The 19,665-nt window shown below is 35.7% G+C and overlaps 1 protein-coding gene across 5 annotated transcripts in view; it reads right to left on the bottom strand.

Moving 5' to 3' along the window:
* DNM3 (dynamin 3) overlaps positions 1-19,665 on the bottom strand; it is a 552,008-nt gene that overhangs the window by 102,374 nt on the left and 429,969 nt on the right. For all 5 annotated transcript variants that reach the window (XM_057725664.1, XM_057725665.1, XM_057725667.1 and 2 more), the window contains one exon: positions 5,109-5,220. In XM_057725664.1, the coding sequence (XP_057581647.1) occupies positions 5,109-5,220 (112 nt within the window). The remainder of the gene's footprint in view (positions 1-5,108; positions 5,221-19,665) is intronic.

The following is a 19,665-nucleotide window of genomic DNA, read 5'->3' on the forward strand; positions in this document are numbered from 1 at the left end:
CCCCTGACAGCCTCTATGGCTCGCTACTGACTAAGCGATGGAGCCTTTGAGGCCAGCCTGTCCAGAGGGCAGCATAACCTCAAGACTCTCCTAAGCAATTTGGTATCCTCTGCCAACTTGGGGAAATTCTCCCCAAATCTCACTGATAGTTTCCAAAAAAAGGAACTACTAAACTGAGAATTGCAGCTTCATGGACATGTTAACGACAGTCAACAACAATAATAAAGGCTATATGGCATCGAACACTTTCATTCAGTTGCAGGCACCGAGCTAGATGTGATGTGCGACAGTATTCAGTTAGTCCTATAAAATTACTCAAATGAAGAGATTATTATTTTGAGTTTAAAAAAGAATAAACAACTAAAGAGTGAAGTAAGTTGCCTGAGCTACATGGCACAAAAATGGAAGGGTCAGGATTCCAACGCAAGTGGATTTGACTTAAAGTCTACCTAACTTCAGTGCACACGGAATGTCCCAAAGAAATTGGGATTCCTTCATGTTTATGTATAAAGTCATATTGTGAGCCGACAAAATGTGCCAGCAAAATCAGTCATTTGTTATGCCACATTCTTTAGATGTTTAATTAAATTCATAATTATTTGTATTCACACTTAGAGGAAAAATTTATGTACATGTGTCATAAAATAATATTTTAAAAGTTTTAAAACTGTGACCTGTAGCTGCTGATACACAGACACACACACACATATACACACACACACTTTTTGGTGCTACTTAATCTTGAGGGGGAAATGGTGCAGAACAAGAAAGGGAATAAAATTTTGGATAGAGACCTTAGTCACAAACTTAGAGGAACTCAGTTTCAGGGGGACTCGATTTCAGTCCCCACGCCTATTTCAAATTTCACCATATACTTGAGGGAATATCTCATCAGTAAAAAGCAAAAACAAAAAACTTAATTAATTCCATTAGAAACATCTTTACTTCAAAACTGTGTAAAATCCTATACACATATTTAACAAATATATACTGACTATAATTTCAATTTAATGGCCAAAGGAAATAGAAATAAAAAATAAAATTCTGCTAAATCCAAATTCAGATTTAAATATACTGAAAAAATATTCTGGCTGCTCAAAAAAGCTCAGGTGATGGCAGAATGCCAGAGTTATGGCTCAGAGATGTAAGTCTAAGTTCATGGAGTAAGTCAGTGGCATAGCGGGAAACTAAATTCAGGACTCCTCATTTTCATTTTAGGGCCACATACTACTACAATAAAATGCTCAGATAAGAAGTCTACATTTATCTTTAGATCCAGAAAGTTTAAGGGACTGGAGGTAATTAGAAAGTGCACATAGTAAAACAGAAGATAACCAAAAAAATAGAAAGTAATTAGAAAGTGCATACAAGGAATAGAGTTGGGCTGTTGTACTTTACATAGATATCTACCATAGTTTTTTCAATCACACTGTACAGTAGTTATTTATTTGCATCTCTCTCTTCCACTAGACTTGGAACGCCTATAAAGTAAGAATTGCCTCCTTTTTTATCTTGAATCTTTAGAGCCCACCATAACAGTAATAGATGAAGGGAAGGAAGGAAGTGGGAGAAGATGGTGAAGGAAAGGAAGAGGAAAAATTTGTAAAAAACCCCAAGAGAAATGACCTAAGAGACAGAAGGAACAGGGCAGCAGAACATTATATGAGTGACATAAAAATGTTCTACCATGTGTACATGATAGAAAAACATATGAGGAGGAAAAATGTGTTATAAAAAAGTATGCAACCTTAGTTCGGACAAAAAAAATTACCCAAAATGTCAATTCATTCAAATTTGGGTGATGGCTATTTATCTAATAAAGCCAAACTTATAAAATTTAGAAAAATGACCTATGTACAATTTTTTTTCCAGTTAAAATAGAGATGTCTCACATAGAAAGCTGAGCTTTTTGAGTCTAGACTCATATCCATGAATGACATATAAATGTTTCATTACTAGGGTAGGGATTGACTGATTTGCTGTTGACTCAATGGTTTATTGATACAAAAACAAAAACACCAAAAGTCCTAAAAATATACTTAGAAAGAGACATCTGTTATTAAGTTACTCTGACTTTGTCAAATCTTTCTAAATTAGGAATGGTTCCTAAAAGCATCACTTCCCCCAAACCTAAGAGTGTTCATGAAATGTGATGTTTAGATAAGCATTCTACTTAGATTGCTTTCAGTAGTTAGTTGCCATTTAAACATCTGAAAGTCAAGCAATGGTGTAATATAACCTGCAGAACTAAATACATGGTACGTAAGAAATGCAAATATTGTTTATGATGAAAACTGAGAAAAGCAACGTTCATGGCACACTGTCAAGTTTAATTTCCTGTCACGTCTTTGGCATGTAGTAAAAAGCCCCTTTGTCTCGATTTTCCAAGTAATGATACCAAATGTCTGTTAATAAACAAATAAAAATTATGTGAAAAGAATCAAACCAGTTTGTGTAGAACAAATCTAGACTTGCTTAAAATTGAGCATTCTAGTTAAAAAATAGCAAATATCTCACTGACCATCTTCTTTCGTGTAGAGCTATGGATACATGAAAATTCAGATTTATAAAACCAGTTCACAGAGGGATGGGTCATTTTGCTTTTCCAAGATAGTTTTTCCCTCACAAGAGATGTATTACATAATTTTTTTAAATGGCAAACTTGTCTAGTGCATTTATGATAAGTTTAGTTGACAAAATCATTACTTAAGAAAACATTTTCACAAACATTACAGTTCCTTGGAAGGAAGACACACACACACACACACACACACACACACACACACTGACATTTTATATAACCAACTGTATTTGGAAGACAGAAAATATCATGAAGTATTTACAGTCTCACTGGTCTGTATTATAAATATTCACAATGTTTTAACTCTCTTCTACTGGCTTAAGTAAGTAGTCTGTGATGACAATTATCATCCTCAGCCTCATCATTATAAATAAAAATAGAGTGCTTACTTGTGTTCACCATGTTCAGTGCTTTCCCTGCATTATCTCACTTAATCCTTTCAAACACGCTACAGGGGATTCTTGTTATCTCCATTTTAGATGTGGGAATCTTGAAAGATAAAAGGGCTGGGAAATCTTCCCAAGATCTCACAGCTTATATGGGAGCATCAGGAAATTCAGTCTAAGTAGTTTAATACTAAAGCCTGTGCTTTAACCCACATGCTCTACTGCTTCTCCTAACACCCAGCCATAACCATCTTTAAAAAATGTAAATCTTATCATGTCACTAACTGGCTTGAAACCCTCCCATGGCCTCCCATCTCACCCAGAATAAAACTCAAATGCTTGCCACTTCCTTCAAGGCCTACATAATCTGGCCAGTGACCACTTTGGGAAATCATGAGCTACTTTTGTTCTCCTTCATTGTGTCCAGACACATTAACTTTTTTTGTTGCTCTTCTAAGATACTGAGCTGTCTTTGTACTTGCTAGTTCTCTGCTATGAACACTCTCCATCAGACTTTCATATTATTTACTTCCCTGCTTCTTTCAAGAGCCTACTCAAATGTCAACTATTCAAAGGGGCCTTCCCTGGTCATCTTTACTAAAATAAAGCTCACTTGTCCCTCATTCTCACAATCTGTACCTTTAATTTATATTTTTATAGAACTTTTCACTCTAATAAATCACACCATACAATTATAGTTACTCATTCACTTGTTTAACATCTGTTCCTTGGGGGACAGGACCTCACTGTTCACCTCAGCATCACTAGTGCCTAGAAAGATAGCTGACAAAAAGCACATTCTCAACAGGCTTTTGTGGAATGAATGAATAAATATTAAGTATATGTGTATTTTTAATATAGAACGTTTGTAAAATTGAACACACTTGTCAAAGGATAAGTAATGATTAGAATTAACAACAAAAATAGAAGTGGTATAGAAGATACCTCTGTACCTGCATATCACCTGGAAAGAGTCTGGTTTTACCTCATTTGGAGGGCACAGGGTGTGTCATGGGGGTTCATTGTTTTAGGTGCTAACCAGACAAGTGGAGGTTGAGGTGGGGTTAAGAGGTCTATGTGAGAACTAAAATAACAGCAACAAGGAGAATGTTTTGGCACAAATCCTCTATCCTTTACCCCTGGAACTTTGTTAAATTCCAGTATAATCTCAGGGATATGGTCAGGTCCAAAATCCCCCGTGAGATGCTTCAATTGTCCCACAATGTGCTCACAACTCAGACTTTCCCTTGAGAAGACTCTATCCCTATTTGGGGCCTAGAAATAACCCAACTGTGCATGGTCAGTCCTATAAACTAATCTACAGCCAATCTAAGCACCACAAAGGTCAAGCTGGAGTAAATCCCCAAAGCTCAGTCTCATTGCTTAACTTCTGGGGGGAACCTGGATGCCTCGGGGGTAGCAACTAAGCAGAGAGAGCCACTCAGCTGCAGAGTCTGTTTAATAGCGTGTGTACATATGTTGAGTGGGAATTCTGAAGTTTAAATCCAGACTAGTCTGCGTAATATTACATTTTCCAAAGAACACAAAGTTTGTTTATTAACTTGAATGAGAGAAGCATCTCCAAGACACTTGAAGTATATTAATAAAGATAAGTGGGAATAGCAATATAATATTTTTTTTGTTCTTTTATACGCACAATGACATTAACCAGAGTCTAATTTTGGATATAGGTACTATAGACATAATGAAAGGAGGTAGCTTTTTATAAAAATAAGTACATTTTAAAGAATATGAAAACAGTGTTATGATTGATGATATATATATACTATGACTATATGAAGAATGTTATAAACTACTTATATGAATACTATAGAATAGTATACTGTAGAAGCATACCAAGGAAAATAAAATTTCAAATTAAAGCAAAGAAACTCTCTCTTACTTTGAGATTACACATATTATGTTTTATGGCAAAGTTGGACATTTTCCTTAATATACTGCTAAGCTTCTTAAAACAGAAATCCAATGGATAAAAAGAAATATAAGCAAAGTATCAGTTAAAACTATGCCAAATTAATTAGGTCAAACGAGAACTAGTTTCTCCAATATACAGTATGTAGAATTATGCTTTCTTAAACATGGTTAATAATTTTAAAATAAGAGATATATATCCAACTTACTAAAGATTTATCGGGATAAACCCCAGCTCTTAGTAGAGATGCCTTCCAGCTGTCTACATCCTCCTGTGAATCACATGCCAGCTCAAGGAAACGATAGTCTTTGTATACATTCCTGGAGTCAAAAAAAAAAAAATCATGTTTTTAGTTTTTAACCAAATTCAAAATGATTTCATATCCCTGCAGACAATAATATAAATGACAGTCCAAATGGAGGGTTATCTGACAGTCACTGAAGAAAAACAAAAACAATCTATTGCATTTAAAATAATTAGCAAATTCCTATATGTATGTATTAAACAATTAAAAAAACCATCACATTTAAGAATTTTGAGTTAACTGTACTGCTAAGGAATAAGAAGAAAAGCAGATATAAATGCTCTCAGTATGATACACTGAGTGCCAACTGACGGGGAGTTGTTCTGAGTGGAATGGATTCGCTATTGCCTAGTAATTAGATCAATTTTTGAGAATAATTTACAAGTCTAAATGGCTCATAAAACTTTAAAATTGTGGCAATAATATCAAAAAATAAAATACTATGCTGGATTCAGATCACAAATGTTCATCAATACTGTGAACAGGAAATAACATTAACCAGTATTTAACAGAGTAAAGTGCCTATAATGTGCATATTTATAACTGGGACAATACTATAATTTTGTATTTCCTTTCCTAATAATAAAATATTACACAAGATATAATAATGCCCATTTTGATTAATTTGGAAATTAGATAAAAGTATAAAAACGGATACAATCATCCATTTTCTACTATTTAGAGATAAACATTTCTTCATATTCTTTTTTCTATGCATTTTTCACACAGTTGAGGTTCTATCAATCTTGTATCCTTTTCACTTACTACTATATCATGGTCATATACTTATGCTATTACATCTTCATAAACATCAAATTATAATGGTATAATATTCATTAATATAAATGTATGATAATTCACTTGACCTCCTCCTAATATTAGATAAGTAATTTCCTTTATTTGCAATCATATATAATGCTTAAAAATTTTTATCCATAAGGTTTTGTCTTTCTAATTTACTACTATTATTTTCTGAGGCTAGATTTCTATAAATAGAGTTGCAGAATCAAAGTTATAATCATTCTTTAAGACAATGATACACATTCCAATCATCTCTCCAGAAAAGATAATCCAATTTAGATAGATACTAGTGTACAAGATTAACAATCTTTTTCTCTTCTTTATATCTCCCAAGGTGTTCTTATTCATGCCTAAGAGTCTAAATTTACACCTAACCCAGATGGCTTACATATATTTATATCCCCTGTGCAGACCTGCCCCAGATTCACACTGCTTATTGACTTCTCCTCTTGAGTATCTCAAAGGCACCTTGACATGAATGACTGCATTGGTGATTTCCAACTTGATGTTCCCATTTCAAGCAGCATCAGTGTAATGCAGATATTTTGGAGGTATCTTAGACATCTTCTACACTTTTGTACACCTCCTTACATTTTACCACCTAAAAGTGTACTTCCTATATATTGACCATCATCTTATTATCATCTCTCTTTTGGGCTATTACAACAGTCTTTTCACTAGTCTCCCAGCGTCATACTGCCACTTTAAATTTGCTCTCTACACGGAATCCTTATTATCGTCTGAAAATGCGAATCAGATATTTTTACCCCTGGTATAAAACACTCCAATACTACCTGCTTTTAGGAAAAGACGATACTCACTATGATGGTCTACAAAACCCTGCACAGTCTGGTCCCCCATTACCTTCTTCTCTGGCTTCTTTTCATACTCTGTCCTCCCTTGCTTTTTCAAGCCACACTGGCCTTTTACTTCCTCAAATATGCCATGCTTGTTCCCAAAGTCTTTGAATATACTGCTCTCTCTGTCTGCAGCTATCTGTCCTTCCCTCATTCTGCAGTTAACTCCTACTCTTTCTTGGGCTCTCAGCTCAGCCATGGCTTCCTCAGACATCACTTCCCTGACCCTCTACAGGTCAGCTTCTCTTTCATACATTTTTCATATTTCTATTTACCTTTCCTTCATAGCACTAATCACAGTTTGTGATTTCAGTATTATATGTGGGTTTCTTTCTCTCTCTCTCACTCTCTCTTTTCTATTAAATTGTTTTGATAATGTCTATCTTCCCAACTAGCCTATGAGCAATATTAGGTAGGACACAGAATGTGTCATCTTTTTTTTTTTTATTTTTTTGGGGGTACACCAGGTTCAATCATCTGTTTTTATACACATATCCCCGTATTCCCTCCCTTCCTTGACTCCCCCCCCTCGAGTCCCCCCCCTCCGCACCCCAGTCCTCTAAGGCATCTTCCATCCTCGAGTTGGACTCCCTTTGTTATACAACAACTTCCCACTGACTATCTATTTTACAGTTGGTAGTATATATATGTCTGTGCTACTCTCTCGCTTCGTCTCAGCTTCCCCTTCACCCCCACCCCCTCCCAAACCTCGAGTTCTCCAGTCCATTCTCTGTATCTGCGTCCTTGTTCTTGTCACTGAGTTCATCAGTACCATTTTTAGATTCCGTATATGTGAGTTAGCATACAATATTTGTCTTCCTCTTTCTGACTTACTTCACTCTGTATGACAGCCTGTAGTTCTATCCACCTCATTACATATAGCTCCATCTCATCCCTTTTTATAGCTGAGTAATATTCCGTTGTATATATATGCCACATCTTCTGTATCCATTCATTTGTTGATGGGCATTTAGGTTGCTTCCATGTCCTGGCTATTGTAAATAGTGCTGCAATAAACATTATGGTACAAGTTTCTTTTGGGATTATGGTTTTCTCTCTATGCTCATCATTATATCCCCAGAGGATTCAGGAAAGATGATGGCTTAATTGTGCTTTGTTTCTTCTCTACTTCCAACTCAGGTCAAACACATCCTCTTTTCTTAAGTCAAGCAGACATTAGGACTGGTAGTCAAGTAGAGAGTGTGAGCTAGATAGCTGCTGTGGTACTTTATTGCTCTGGGCTGAAAAAGAGCTTTGAGACCACAGCAGGAGAACTCTAAGACAAGGACCAGCAGGTAGCAGCCCCTTTGTAGAGCTGACCCTCAATGATGATAGGACCATTAAGTGTTCCTAATCCTCTGGCCATAAGGAAGTATGGAGGGACTGAACTTTCTCTAACCTAATGCAGGAGAAAGGCTCCCTTCAGGTGGCTCAATTGTTAACTGGCAAATTACCTACTTCTGGCCATGATGACTGAGATGTCTGTGCCTTCCCACACTCATGGGACCAGTTCACTTAAAGTACCCAGCTGTGGGACCTGTGCTACAATGAACAAAGGAAAATAAAAGGACACCCAAAGAGGTCTAACAGACAGAGAGACAAAGAATAAAGAAGGCAATCAGAGCAGTCTATCAAGAAAAGAAAATGGTTGGAGGTAGCAAAAGAATAATAAATATTTGAAGAAGTACAAGAGGGCATTACAAAAAGACTTATAGAACTGAGAAAAATAAGATTTATACTGAATAGGATAAATAATTTAAATGCACTAAATAGAACAAATAGAAATATTATATAATGATATAAAGTACAATTTATGAAAATTGGAAAATACTCATAAATCTGTTTGCATCATATGACATAGTAGACCAGTAAATGAAACAAATGTTACTTAAAAATGTAAGATAAACTTGACATAATTATTGCATATAATTAATTAAAATATAAATATGGAAAGTTTTTAATATGGCTGTTTTCAAATTAGATATAGTGGACGAAAAATAAGTAAGCACATAAAAGATATAAATAGTACACCTGATGAAGTAAATTTAATAGATTCCTTTATCACTTAAATAGAAGATAAAGATTTTTCATCATCAACAAACCATTTACAAAAATCTGTCATATACTTGGATCTGCACACATACACAATATCAGCTTTAAGAAATTTTTAAAAAGAGCAATTTTATAAATCACATTCTTTGGTCACAAAACAAAAAAAAAGAAAAAGAAAAACAGTTTCTAAAAAAAAAAAAAGACTCAAAAAGAAAAAAAAAAAAAAAAAAAACAAGCACATTCCTCACTAATCCTTGTATTGCAGAAGAAACCAAAACAAAATTATAAATTATTTAGAAAGCAATAAAAAATATAAACACATCATATCCAACCAACGGAGCACAGCAAAAGCCATACATTTAAATATGTTTGTCATTTAGAGAAAAAAGGAAAAAAGTTAATTTTCATCTTCAGAAACTATAAAATTAGGATAAAAAAACAAAATAAGCCAAGAAAGGAAATTAACATAGATTAAAGCCAAAACTAACAAAATAGGAAATATTAAGAAAACTTAAAGGATAAAGATATCCATGAGTATTTTCCCATAGTAATAGATAATAAACTTATAATCCTAATTAGGGGAGAAAACAAAAGTATACAAGATCACAAATGAGAAAGGACAGAATACATACCCACAAATATATATGAGATTGAGAAAATAAAAATCAAATACTTTATGCAATCCTATTTCAAAACTAAGAAACTAGAGGTAATTAATAATATCCTAAAAAACAAAAATTAACAAAATTAACTCAGAAAGAATTGGAAAATCCAAGTGGCTTTTACAAAACACTACTAGAATTAACAAGATACTTGCTTAAAAGACTAAAATTGACTGCAAGACAAATATACAAAAATCAATGACTTTTCTCAATATTCCCGATAACTTTGAATTGGAAAAAATACTCCAGTCACATTAGGAGAAAGCTGATAAAATTCATAAAATAAATTTTTTTCAGTAAAGAAAATTAAAAGATCTTCATAAATGGGAAGGTACATCTGGATGTGTTGATTTGATTACACTATACTGCTAGGTCTTACTAAATGACTAGCTCTAGTAGGTATTCAATAAATACTTATTGAATAATGACTGTCATCATACCCTTAAAAGTATTGACTACCATCTTTAAAATAGCTTTGCGAATTTTATAATATAAAAATGATTTTCCATCAAAGCTTTAATATTTTTGCTAAGGAAGTTGAGCATTTTTATATATTTATGGAAATGATATTCTTTGTTCTGATTTCATTACATCCTTTTTGTATATTATTGTAAAAATTTCTCATTTTTTTATTTGCATTTGCCTGACATATCTTTGTCTCTTTTACTTTTTTGCTTTTATCCATTTGTTTTAGTTTTTAGAAAGAAATATCTGTTATAAATGCTAACCATAGAGTAGGCTTTTATTTTTGATCCCAATTTGAAAGTCACCTCCTACAATCAGGAAAGTTTTAATCATGTTTATTTCTCGCCTTTTTGGTTTCTATATTTTTTTAGTGGTTTTCAGTTCTACAGGTAAATGACTATCTTAAAGTTTCCAAATCATTCTTGAATTCATTTTTGTATATAAAATTCCTGTATATAAAATTTAGGAATAAAATAATAATTCTTGGCTTCTTGAGGGATTTAAAAGCTTTTACTTTCTACAATACCTCATGACATTTGCAAATCTGTCTAGAAATATTAACTTAGAACGTTATTTCTGAATTATTGTTTTCATATCTCTTTGAGGTTTTTCTTTTTTTACTTTTGTATTCAATTTTGTTACACTTAAGCAATTATTTAGATGGAAATCTACATGTTTAACTTTAATAAAGATTTATCATCAGGCATTTTCTACCTGGACTTCCCTATCTGTAAATTCATTCTTGGATTCATTTTTTTTCTTTTTTTTAAGCTCTTTATTGGAATATTATTGCTTTACAGTGTTGTGCCAGTTTTTGCTGTATAATAAAGTGAATCAGCTGTATTTATACATATATCTCCATATCCCCTCCCTCCCACCTCCCTATCCCAGCCCTCTAAGTCATCATCCATCCTCGAGTTGATCTCCCTGTGTTATGCAGCAGCTTCCGACTAGCTATCTATTTTACATTTGGTAGTGTATATATGTCAATGCTACTCTATCACTTCATCCCAGCTTCCCCTTCGCCCCCCACCCACCCTGTGTCCTCAAGTCCGTTCTCTACATCTGCATCTTTATTCTTGTCTTGTCACTGGGTTCATCAGTACCATTTTTTTTTAGATTTCATATATATGAGTTAGCATACGATATTTGTTTTTCTCTTTCTGGCTTACTTCGCTCTGTATGACAGACTCTAGGTCCATCCACCTCATTACAAATAACTTAGTTTCATTCCTTTTTATGGCTGAGTAATATTCCATTGTATGTATGTGCCACATCTTGGATTCATTTTTTGAGTTGGCTCAAAGTAGACTTGGCTATCTAAATTTCTGGTTGGGGCAGTCTCCACATTTCTCACACTGAGTCAGTGAGTAAGCAAAGGAATTTTTCGTTTTTTACTGTTTAGTCCAATTTTTCATAATCTGGGAAAAGCATGCACTGGGCACTCAAAGGATTTCAATCTAGTTTACTCTGTGAGTCTTGCAAGTAGTTGATTGACATTTCCACTTTGCAGTGCTTTTGATTTTCTAATTACCTCTATACAATTTTAGCTACCACTTAGGTTTCCATGTGAGGCATTTCCACTGTACAGTACAAGTTCCTTTAAGATGTAAAGGTATGGGGAAGGCAAAGCTGGATAAATGCCATGGGAGCTCTTGGCCAGCTGGAAAGCACGAAAAGTAGAGACGGTACAGACTTTCCACACTCTCTAAGCAGATCTGAAGAATTCAGCTTTGGCCCATTCTTACTGACCTTTCTCTAGTGTATTTTCTTTCAGGGGCTCTTCACATGGAAAATCTTGATTTTTTTTTTTCCCTCAAAGGATAGCCAAATTCTTGAGAGGGAAAATAATTATCTGGTTGAAACATTAGAAGAGGGTCAAAGGCTTCTGGTGGCTTTGGCTGCTTCATATTTACCCATTTTTGAAGCCTCCTCTTGGGCTGTGTCTAGACATCCAAGGAGAGTTGGATACAGGTCTAAAACACTGAACTGAGCTGATTTACTGGAAGTCTCATAAATTCTGTGGGTGCAGCTTCCAGGTTCTCACCACATGCCATAGCTATATAGATAACCCACAGCAATTTGTACTGACTGCATTTTTTTTTTTGTTTAGTCTATTTCAGCTGCAATCACACAGATAGGAGCTTCTGAATGATTTCACTATGAAATCAAGCTGAACTATGTTTTGCAGTTTGAAAAAATAAAATTCACCTCTATTAAAAATGATCATAAGAAATTTTATCCCACAGGTAAAAGGCTAGTGTTACACTGTAGATAACATGACCACATGGTGAGCCCATGTTTTGATTATATATATAACTTTCACTCACATCATAAGAATGTCTTTGGGTGTTAAAAATGTGCAGTTTAATTTCCTTGCCTATGACAGCTCTTCAAACATCTGAGACCAGATATTACGTGTCCCATAAGTCTTCTAGTCCCCAAGCCAACCCTTCTGCCAACTTTTCCAAATGTTTCTCATATGAAGATGTTTTTAGATAATACTGCATCCTTCTTGCATTCTTGTGAATTTACTCTATTTTAAATGGATTTTCTGAAAATAAGATGCCAGCAACTGATCACAAATCTCCAGATGCAATATTATTCAGATGTAAGGAAGAAGTCTGGCAGAATTTTTGCCTGCTTTCTGGACAGTAAACCTTTACTAATTTAAGTTTAAGTAAAACATAGTAGAATATAGTAAAGACCATAAACACATATTGAAATCCAGGCTGTGCCATTTATTATCTTATATGACACCGGAGAAGGCAACCTCTCTGAATTTCAGTTTACTTGTCTATAAAATGGGGATAATAGCAGTATCTATCTCAGGCTTACTATGATAATAAAATAAGGTTATATGTGTGAAGAGCTTTTTTCACACCATGCCCATCACTGGGTAAATACACAAGTAAAATATATAAAATACAAGAATTATTATTATGCATTACTTTCACTGCATTTAGGTCCTTTACATTTGACCTCGTATAAAACCAGACCTCTCCTGAATTGAATGCATACAGACTTTTTAAAACATGAGTAAAATTTATACTTAGCATTATTACATTTCATCTGGTTAGTTTTGGCCCATTTACCAGTTTGCTCAGATGTTCTGAATCCAAATTCTGGCAAAAAATATATTCAAAATTCTTCCTGTTTTGCATTATCTACATATTTATTTCATAATATTCCCATATCATCATCAGAGTCATTGGTAATCATATTATAGACCGAAAACAGACCTCAAAGGATCCCATACCAGAGTTACATGTTCCATTAACTTGTACCCATTGGGTATCAACAATAAGACTTAAGATTTAATCATAAATCCACCATAAATGAACTACTAAGTCATGTCTATTTCCCCTCATGTATATTTCAAAAGACTATGTCAAGGTCTAAGTATATTATATCTACTCCATTCTATTAAAAATTTGGAGTCAGTTTAGTTCAACTTGTTTTTCAAGATTCAAAGAAAGTTCCTATTGATCACTGATATCCTTTCTAAATAATTATAAATATCAATTTTATAATTAATTATAGGCATATATAGCAGGGCATTGATGATAAACTCATCAATTAAATTTCCATTTGTTCTCCCTTTTGAAAATCTGGAAAACAACCTCCTCTGTGAACTGTTTTTTTTACTGATTCACTGATCCTACCACATTCCCACTCATCATTGCCTTCCTTATGTCTTCACCTCTGTGTGCACTCAGTTTAGCACTGTAACTACTACCTTGCAAACTTCTGACTCCCTTACTTGTCTTTTCCTTCACCATTTTATTTATAATAAAACTCCAACTGAATTACTTTCTTACTCAGCTTATATATCCAAGTTGCTAAAGAATCCAAGAGAAAAACTATACAATTGTGATGACTATACTCACTTCAAATATCAAATGGGCACCTACCTTTTCCAGACTTCCCTACTATAAGTCTGCAGTCAATATGCTTTCTCACTGCACTACAGGATTACTTCATAGTTTTTCTTCCCTCATATCTCTAATACACCACCTGCCACTCACACTTAACTGAGTGTAATCTTGCTTCATAATACATAGGAAAAACATATACAATCTGATGAGAATGATCTATCTTCTTTCCACCAAATCCATAAGACTACCTGCATTAGCAATAACAGGTTCTGGCATCTTCTTGTACCATGGAAGACCAAACCCTCAACTTCTACACCGGGTCCCATCTCTTCTAAGGTCTTCAAAAACTTCCTACAATTATTTCCTTTCCTTTCTACCTCAACAATTTCTTCCTTTCTACTATTAGATCATTAATATGGCATACTAGCATGTCTCAAAAGCAACCATCTTAAAACACACACACAGGAGAGAAAAGATGGCGGCGAAGTAGAGAGACATGGAGTGCATCCCTCTCCACAGATGCATTGGGAATGCACGGAAGGACGCAGTCATTCCCACAGAGAACCAGCAGAACACCAGCAGACGGCCTTGGACACCAGAAAGGGCTGCGGGGAGCCCGACATAGCCGGTAGGGAGGCATCTACGACGGCTCAAAGAGGGTGAAGCGGCGGAGCTGTGGCAGACGGGAGGGAGTGAGAAACATACGGAGGGTCTGCAGCGCAGCTCAGCGTTCCCGGACCGAGACATCGATCCGCGGCTGAACGGAGGGTCCAGGAGCGGGAGCGTGGGAACCGGAGAGCTGGTTCAGGGTGAGAAACGTTGTTGCCGGTAGGGTGACGGACCGAGAGGACAGGAGGGAGGAGGTCCGCGGAGAGGAGCGTCCGTCCCTGAGAGCTGCCCGGCCATGAGGGCGGCTGGAGGCTGCAGGCTCACGGGCGGGGGGGAGGAGCCACGCGCATAGCCTCTCCCTCTCTCTTTCCGCGCCTCTGCAACAGGCAGTGGAGAGACGCCTGTGGGCCACTTAAGGAGCTCAGGGATAACAAGCACCCTCAGGCACTCGGGCGGGGCTAGATTAAAACCCCTTGCAACGCTAGCAGCAGGGAGGCTGCCGAGAGAAAAAAAAAAAAAACAACAACAGCAACAACCAAAAAAAACCCTAGAGAGGCCCAACTCTAAGACTTTCTGTGTACGCCTGAGCCACCAGCGCCCTCTGCAACAGGCACCTCCAAGCCCGACTGAAACAACAGTGCGCCACTGCTCACTCACTCCCAGGAGAAGGAGCCACTATTGTACCCTCTCCCTCCCCACACACCGACGCTTACAGACGAACAATAAAGGAACCTCTGCTGGTCACAGAATAACGCAAAAAAACCCAAGGCAAGGAGAAGGACACTTACAGCTGAGACGCTAAGGAAACAGAAATAGTAGTATCAGTACCTATTGAACTGGTCCATTCTGGGATCAGTTCTGGATTTTTTTTTTTTTCTTTTTCTCTCTCTCTCTTTTTTTTTTTTTTTCTTTATTAAATACGATCTTAGCCCTAAGGGATCTACAAGTTTTATAACATAATTTTTTAATGATATTTTTATTCTTTTTTTTTTTTTTTTTGCCTTTTTATATACTTCTATATCTAGCTAAGTTTTTGGTAGTATGGACAATATATCTCTCATACTTTCCTTTCATCCCTATCTTTTATACATTTCTATTCCTTTCTTTTTATTTGCATATTTCCAACCACATTACGCTCTTCTGTTCCCCTTTCTTCCAGCCTTTTTAAGTTTATTTTATGTTAACATACTTATAAGCAACACTATCGGTCTGCTCAGACTCCTTGCTCTATTCTCCAGATGACACACTGCTGTGGTATTTAATATTAGGTTTTTGTCTTTATCTTAGTTCTTAGTACAGTTGTCTAATTACATTCTGAGAATCTCCATTCTCTCTGGTGGTACTCTGGCTCTTTTCTATATTTGATCCTAGCTTACAAAATCTCCCTGGATTAATGTTTGTATGTGTCAGGTGTTATTTGTTTGTTTGTTTGCTTTTGCTTTTGTCTCTGATTTGTTCTGTTTCAGTTGTCAATTTCTGCTGGGTTTCTCTTTGAATATCTGATAGCACACTGGGGTTCTGTCAGGTCTTTCTAGAGCCTTATGTCCTAACGGATTCAGTAATTGTGTGTCTTATACATGTATGTGTTTCCTAGACTTAATATTCGTTTAATCCAATACTTGGACATTAGTCTGAGGCTTGGACAGTCTTCTATAAACACCTCTATTGCCAGGACAAGCAACCCCAAAACTTTGGACAACCATGAGGAAACAAAGAAACACCATGCAGGCAAAGGAGCAGGAAAAAAACCCACAAGACCAAATAAATGAGGAGGAAATAGGAAAAATGCCTGAAAAAGAATTTAGAGTCATGATAGTAAAAATGATACAAAATCTCAATAACAAAATAGAGAAAGTACAAGAAACAGTTCATAAGAACTCAGAAAAACAAACAGCAATGGATAACAAAATAACTGAAATTAAAAATACTCTAGATGCTATAACCAGCAGAATGACTGAGGCAGAAGAACGAATAAGTGAGTTGGAAGATAGAATGGGGGAAATAACTGCCACAGAGCAGGAAAAAGAAAAAAGAATAAAAAGATTAGAAGACAGTCTCAGAGACCTCAGTGATAACATTAAGCGTACCAACATTCGAATTATAGGCATCCCAGAAGAAGAAGAAAACAAGAAAGGGTCTGAGAAAATATTTGAAGAGGTTCTAGTGGAAAACTTCCCCAACATGGGAAAGGAAATAATTAACCAAGTCCAAGAAGCACAGAGAGTCCCATACAGAGTAAACCCAAGGAGAAATACACCAAGACACATATTAATCAAACTAACGACAATTAAACACAAAGAAAAAATATTAAAAGCAGCAAGAGAAAAGCATATAAGGGAAAACCCATAAGGATAACAGCTGACCTTTCTACAGAAACTCTGCAGGCCAGAAGGGAATGGCAGGATATACTGAAAGTCCTGAAAGAGAGAAACCTACAGCCAAGAATACTCTACCCAGCAAGAATCTCATTCACAGTTGAGGGAGAAATCAAAAGCTTTCCAGACAAGCAAAAGTTAAGAGAATTCAGCACCACCAAACCAGCCTTACAACAAGTGCTAAAGGAACTTCTCTAAGTAGGAAACACAAGAAAAGGAAAACACCTACAAATACAAACCCAAAACAATTAAGAAAATGGTCATTGGAACACACATGTCAATAATCACTTTAAATGTAAATGGATTAAATGCTCCAACCAAAAGACACAGACTGGCTGAATGGATACAAAAACAAGACTCTTCTATATGCTGCCTACAAGAAACCCACTTCAGACCAAGGGATACATATAGACTGAAAGTAAAGGGATGGAAAAAGATATTCCATGCAAATGGAAGTCAAAAGAAAGCTGGAGTAGCAATACTCATATCAGACAAATTAGACTTGAAAGTAAAGACTATTAAAAGAGACAAGGAAGGACACTACATAATGATCAAGGGATCCATTCAAGAAGAACATATCACAATTGTAAATATCTATGCCCCCAATATAGGAGCACCTCAATACATAAGGCAAATGCTAACAGCCCGAAAAGGGGACATCGACAGTAACACAATAATAGTGGGAGACTTGAACACCCCACTTACATCAATGGACAGATCATCCAAACAGAAAATAAATAAAGACACACAAGCTTTAAATGACACATTAGACCATCTCGACTTCATTGATATTTATAGGACATTCCATCCAAAAACGACAGACTACACTTTCTTCTCAAGGGCACACGGAACATTTTCCAGGATAGATCACATCTTGGGTCACAAATCAAACCTCAGCAAATTCAAGAAAATTGAAATCATATCAAGCATCTTCTCAGACCACAACGCCATGAGACTAGATATCAATTACAGGAAAAAAACTGCAAAAAATACAAACACATGGAGGCTAAACAATTCACTCCTAAACAACCAAGGAATCACTAAAGAAATCAAAGAGGAAATCAAAAAATATCTAGAAACAAATGACAATGAAAACACAACAACCCAAAACCTATGGGATGCAGCAAAAGCAGTTCTAAGAGGGAAGTTTATAGCAATACAGTCCTACCTTAAGAAACAAGAAAATGATCGAATAAACAACCTAACCTTACACCTAAAACAACTAGAGAAAGAAGAACAAAGAAACCCCAAAGTGAGCAGAAGGAAAGAAATCATATAGATCAGAGCAGAAATAAATGAAAAAGAAAGGAAAGAAACCATAAGAAAAATAAATAAAACTAAAAGCTGGTTCTTTGAGAAGATTAACAAAATTGATAAACCATTAGCCAGACTCATCAAGAAAAAAAGGGAGAAGATGCAAATCAACAGAATTAGAAATGAAAAAGGAGAAGTCACAACGGACACCTCAGAAATACAAAACATCATGAGAGACTACTACAAGCAACTATATGCCAATCAATTGGATAACCTGGAAGAAATGGATACATTCTTAGAAAAATACAATCTTCCAAGACTGAACCAGGAAGAAATAGAAACCATGAACAGACCAATCACAAGTACGGAAATTGAGGCAGTGATTAAAAATCTCCCAACACACAAAAGCCCAGGACCAGATGGGTTCACAGGCGAATTCTATCAAACATTTCGAGAAGAGTTAACACCTATCCTTCTCAAACTCTTCCAAAATATAGCAGAAGGTGGAACACTCCCTAACTCATTCTACGAGGCTACCATCACCCTGATACCAAAACCAGGCAAAGATGTCACAAAAAAAGAAAACTACAGACCAATATCACTGATGAATATAGATGCAAAAATCCTCAACAAAATACTAGCTAACAGACTGCAACAGCACATTAAAAAATCATACACCATGATCAAGTGGGGTTTATCCCTGGGATGCAAGGATTCTTCAATATATGCAAATCAATCAACGTGATACATCATATCAACAAATTGAAGGATAAAAACCATATGATCATCTCAATAGATGCAGAAAAAGCTTTTGACAAAGTTCAACATCCATTTATGATAAAAGCTCTCCAGAAAATGGTCATAGAAGGAAATTACCTCAACATAATAAAAGCCATATATGAAAAACCAAAAGCCAACATCGTTCTCAATGGAGAAAAACTGGAAGAATTCCCTCTGAGAACAGGAACAAGACAAGGGTGTCCACTCTCACCACTATTATTCAACATAGTTCTGGAAGTTTTAGCCACAGCAATCAGAGAAGAAAAAGAAATTAAAGGAATCCAAATTGGAAAAGAAGAAGTAAAATTGTCACTCTTTGCAGATGACATGATATTATATATAGAAAACCCTAAAGACTCTACCAGAAAACTGCTAGCACTCATTGATGAGTTTAGTAAAGTAGCAGGATACAAAATTAATGCACAGAAATCTCTTGCATTCCTATACACTAACAATGGAAGAGCAGAAAGAGAAATTAAGGAAACCCTCCCATTCACCATTGCAACAAAAAGAATCAAATACCTAGGAATAAACCTGCCTAAGGAGGGAAAAGATCTGTATGCAGAAAACTTTAAGACATTGATGAAAGAAATCAAAGACGACACAAACAGATGGAGGGACATACCATGTTCCTGGATTGGAAGAATCAACATCGTGAAAATGACTGTACTACCCAAAGCAATTTACAGATTCAATGCAATCCCGATCAGATTACCAATGGCATTTTT

Source organism: Hippopotamus amphibius, chromosome 3 (assembly GCF_030028045.1).
Source record: "Hippopotamus amphibius kiboko isolate mHipAmp2 chromosome 3, mHipAmp2.hap2, whole genome shotgun sequence".
NCBI lineage: Eukaryota > Metazoa > Chordata > Mammalia > Artiodactyla > Hippopotamidae > Hippopotamus > Hippopotamus amphibius.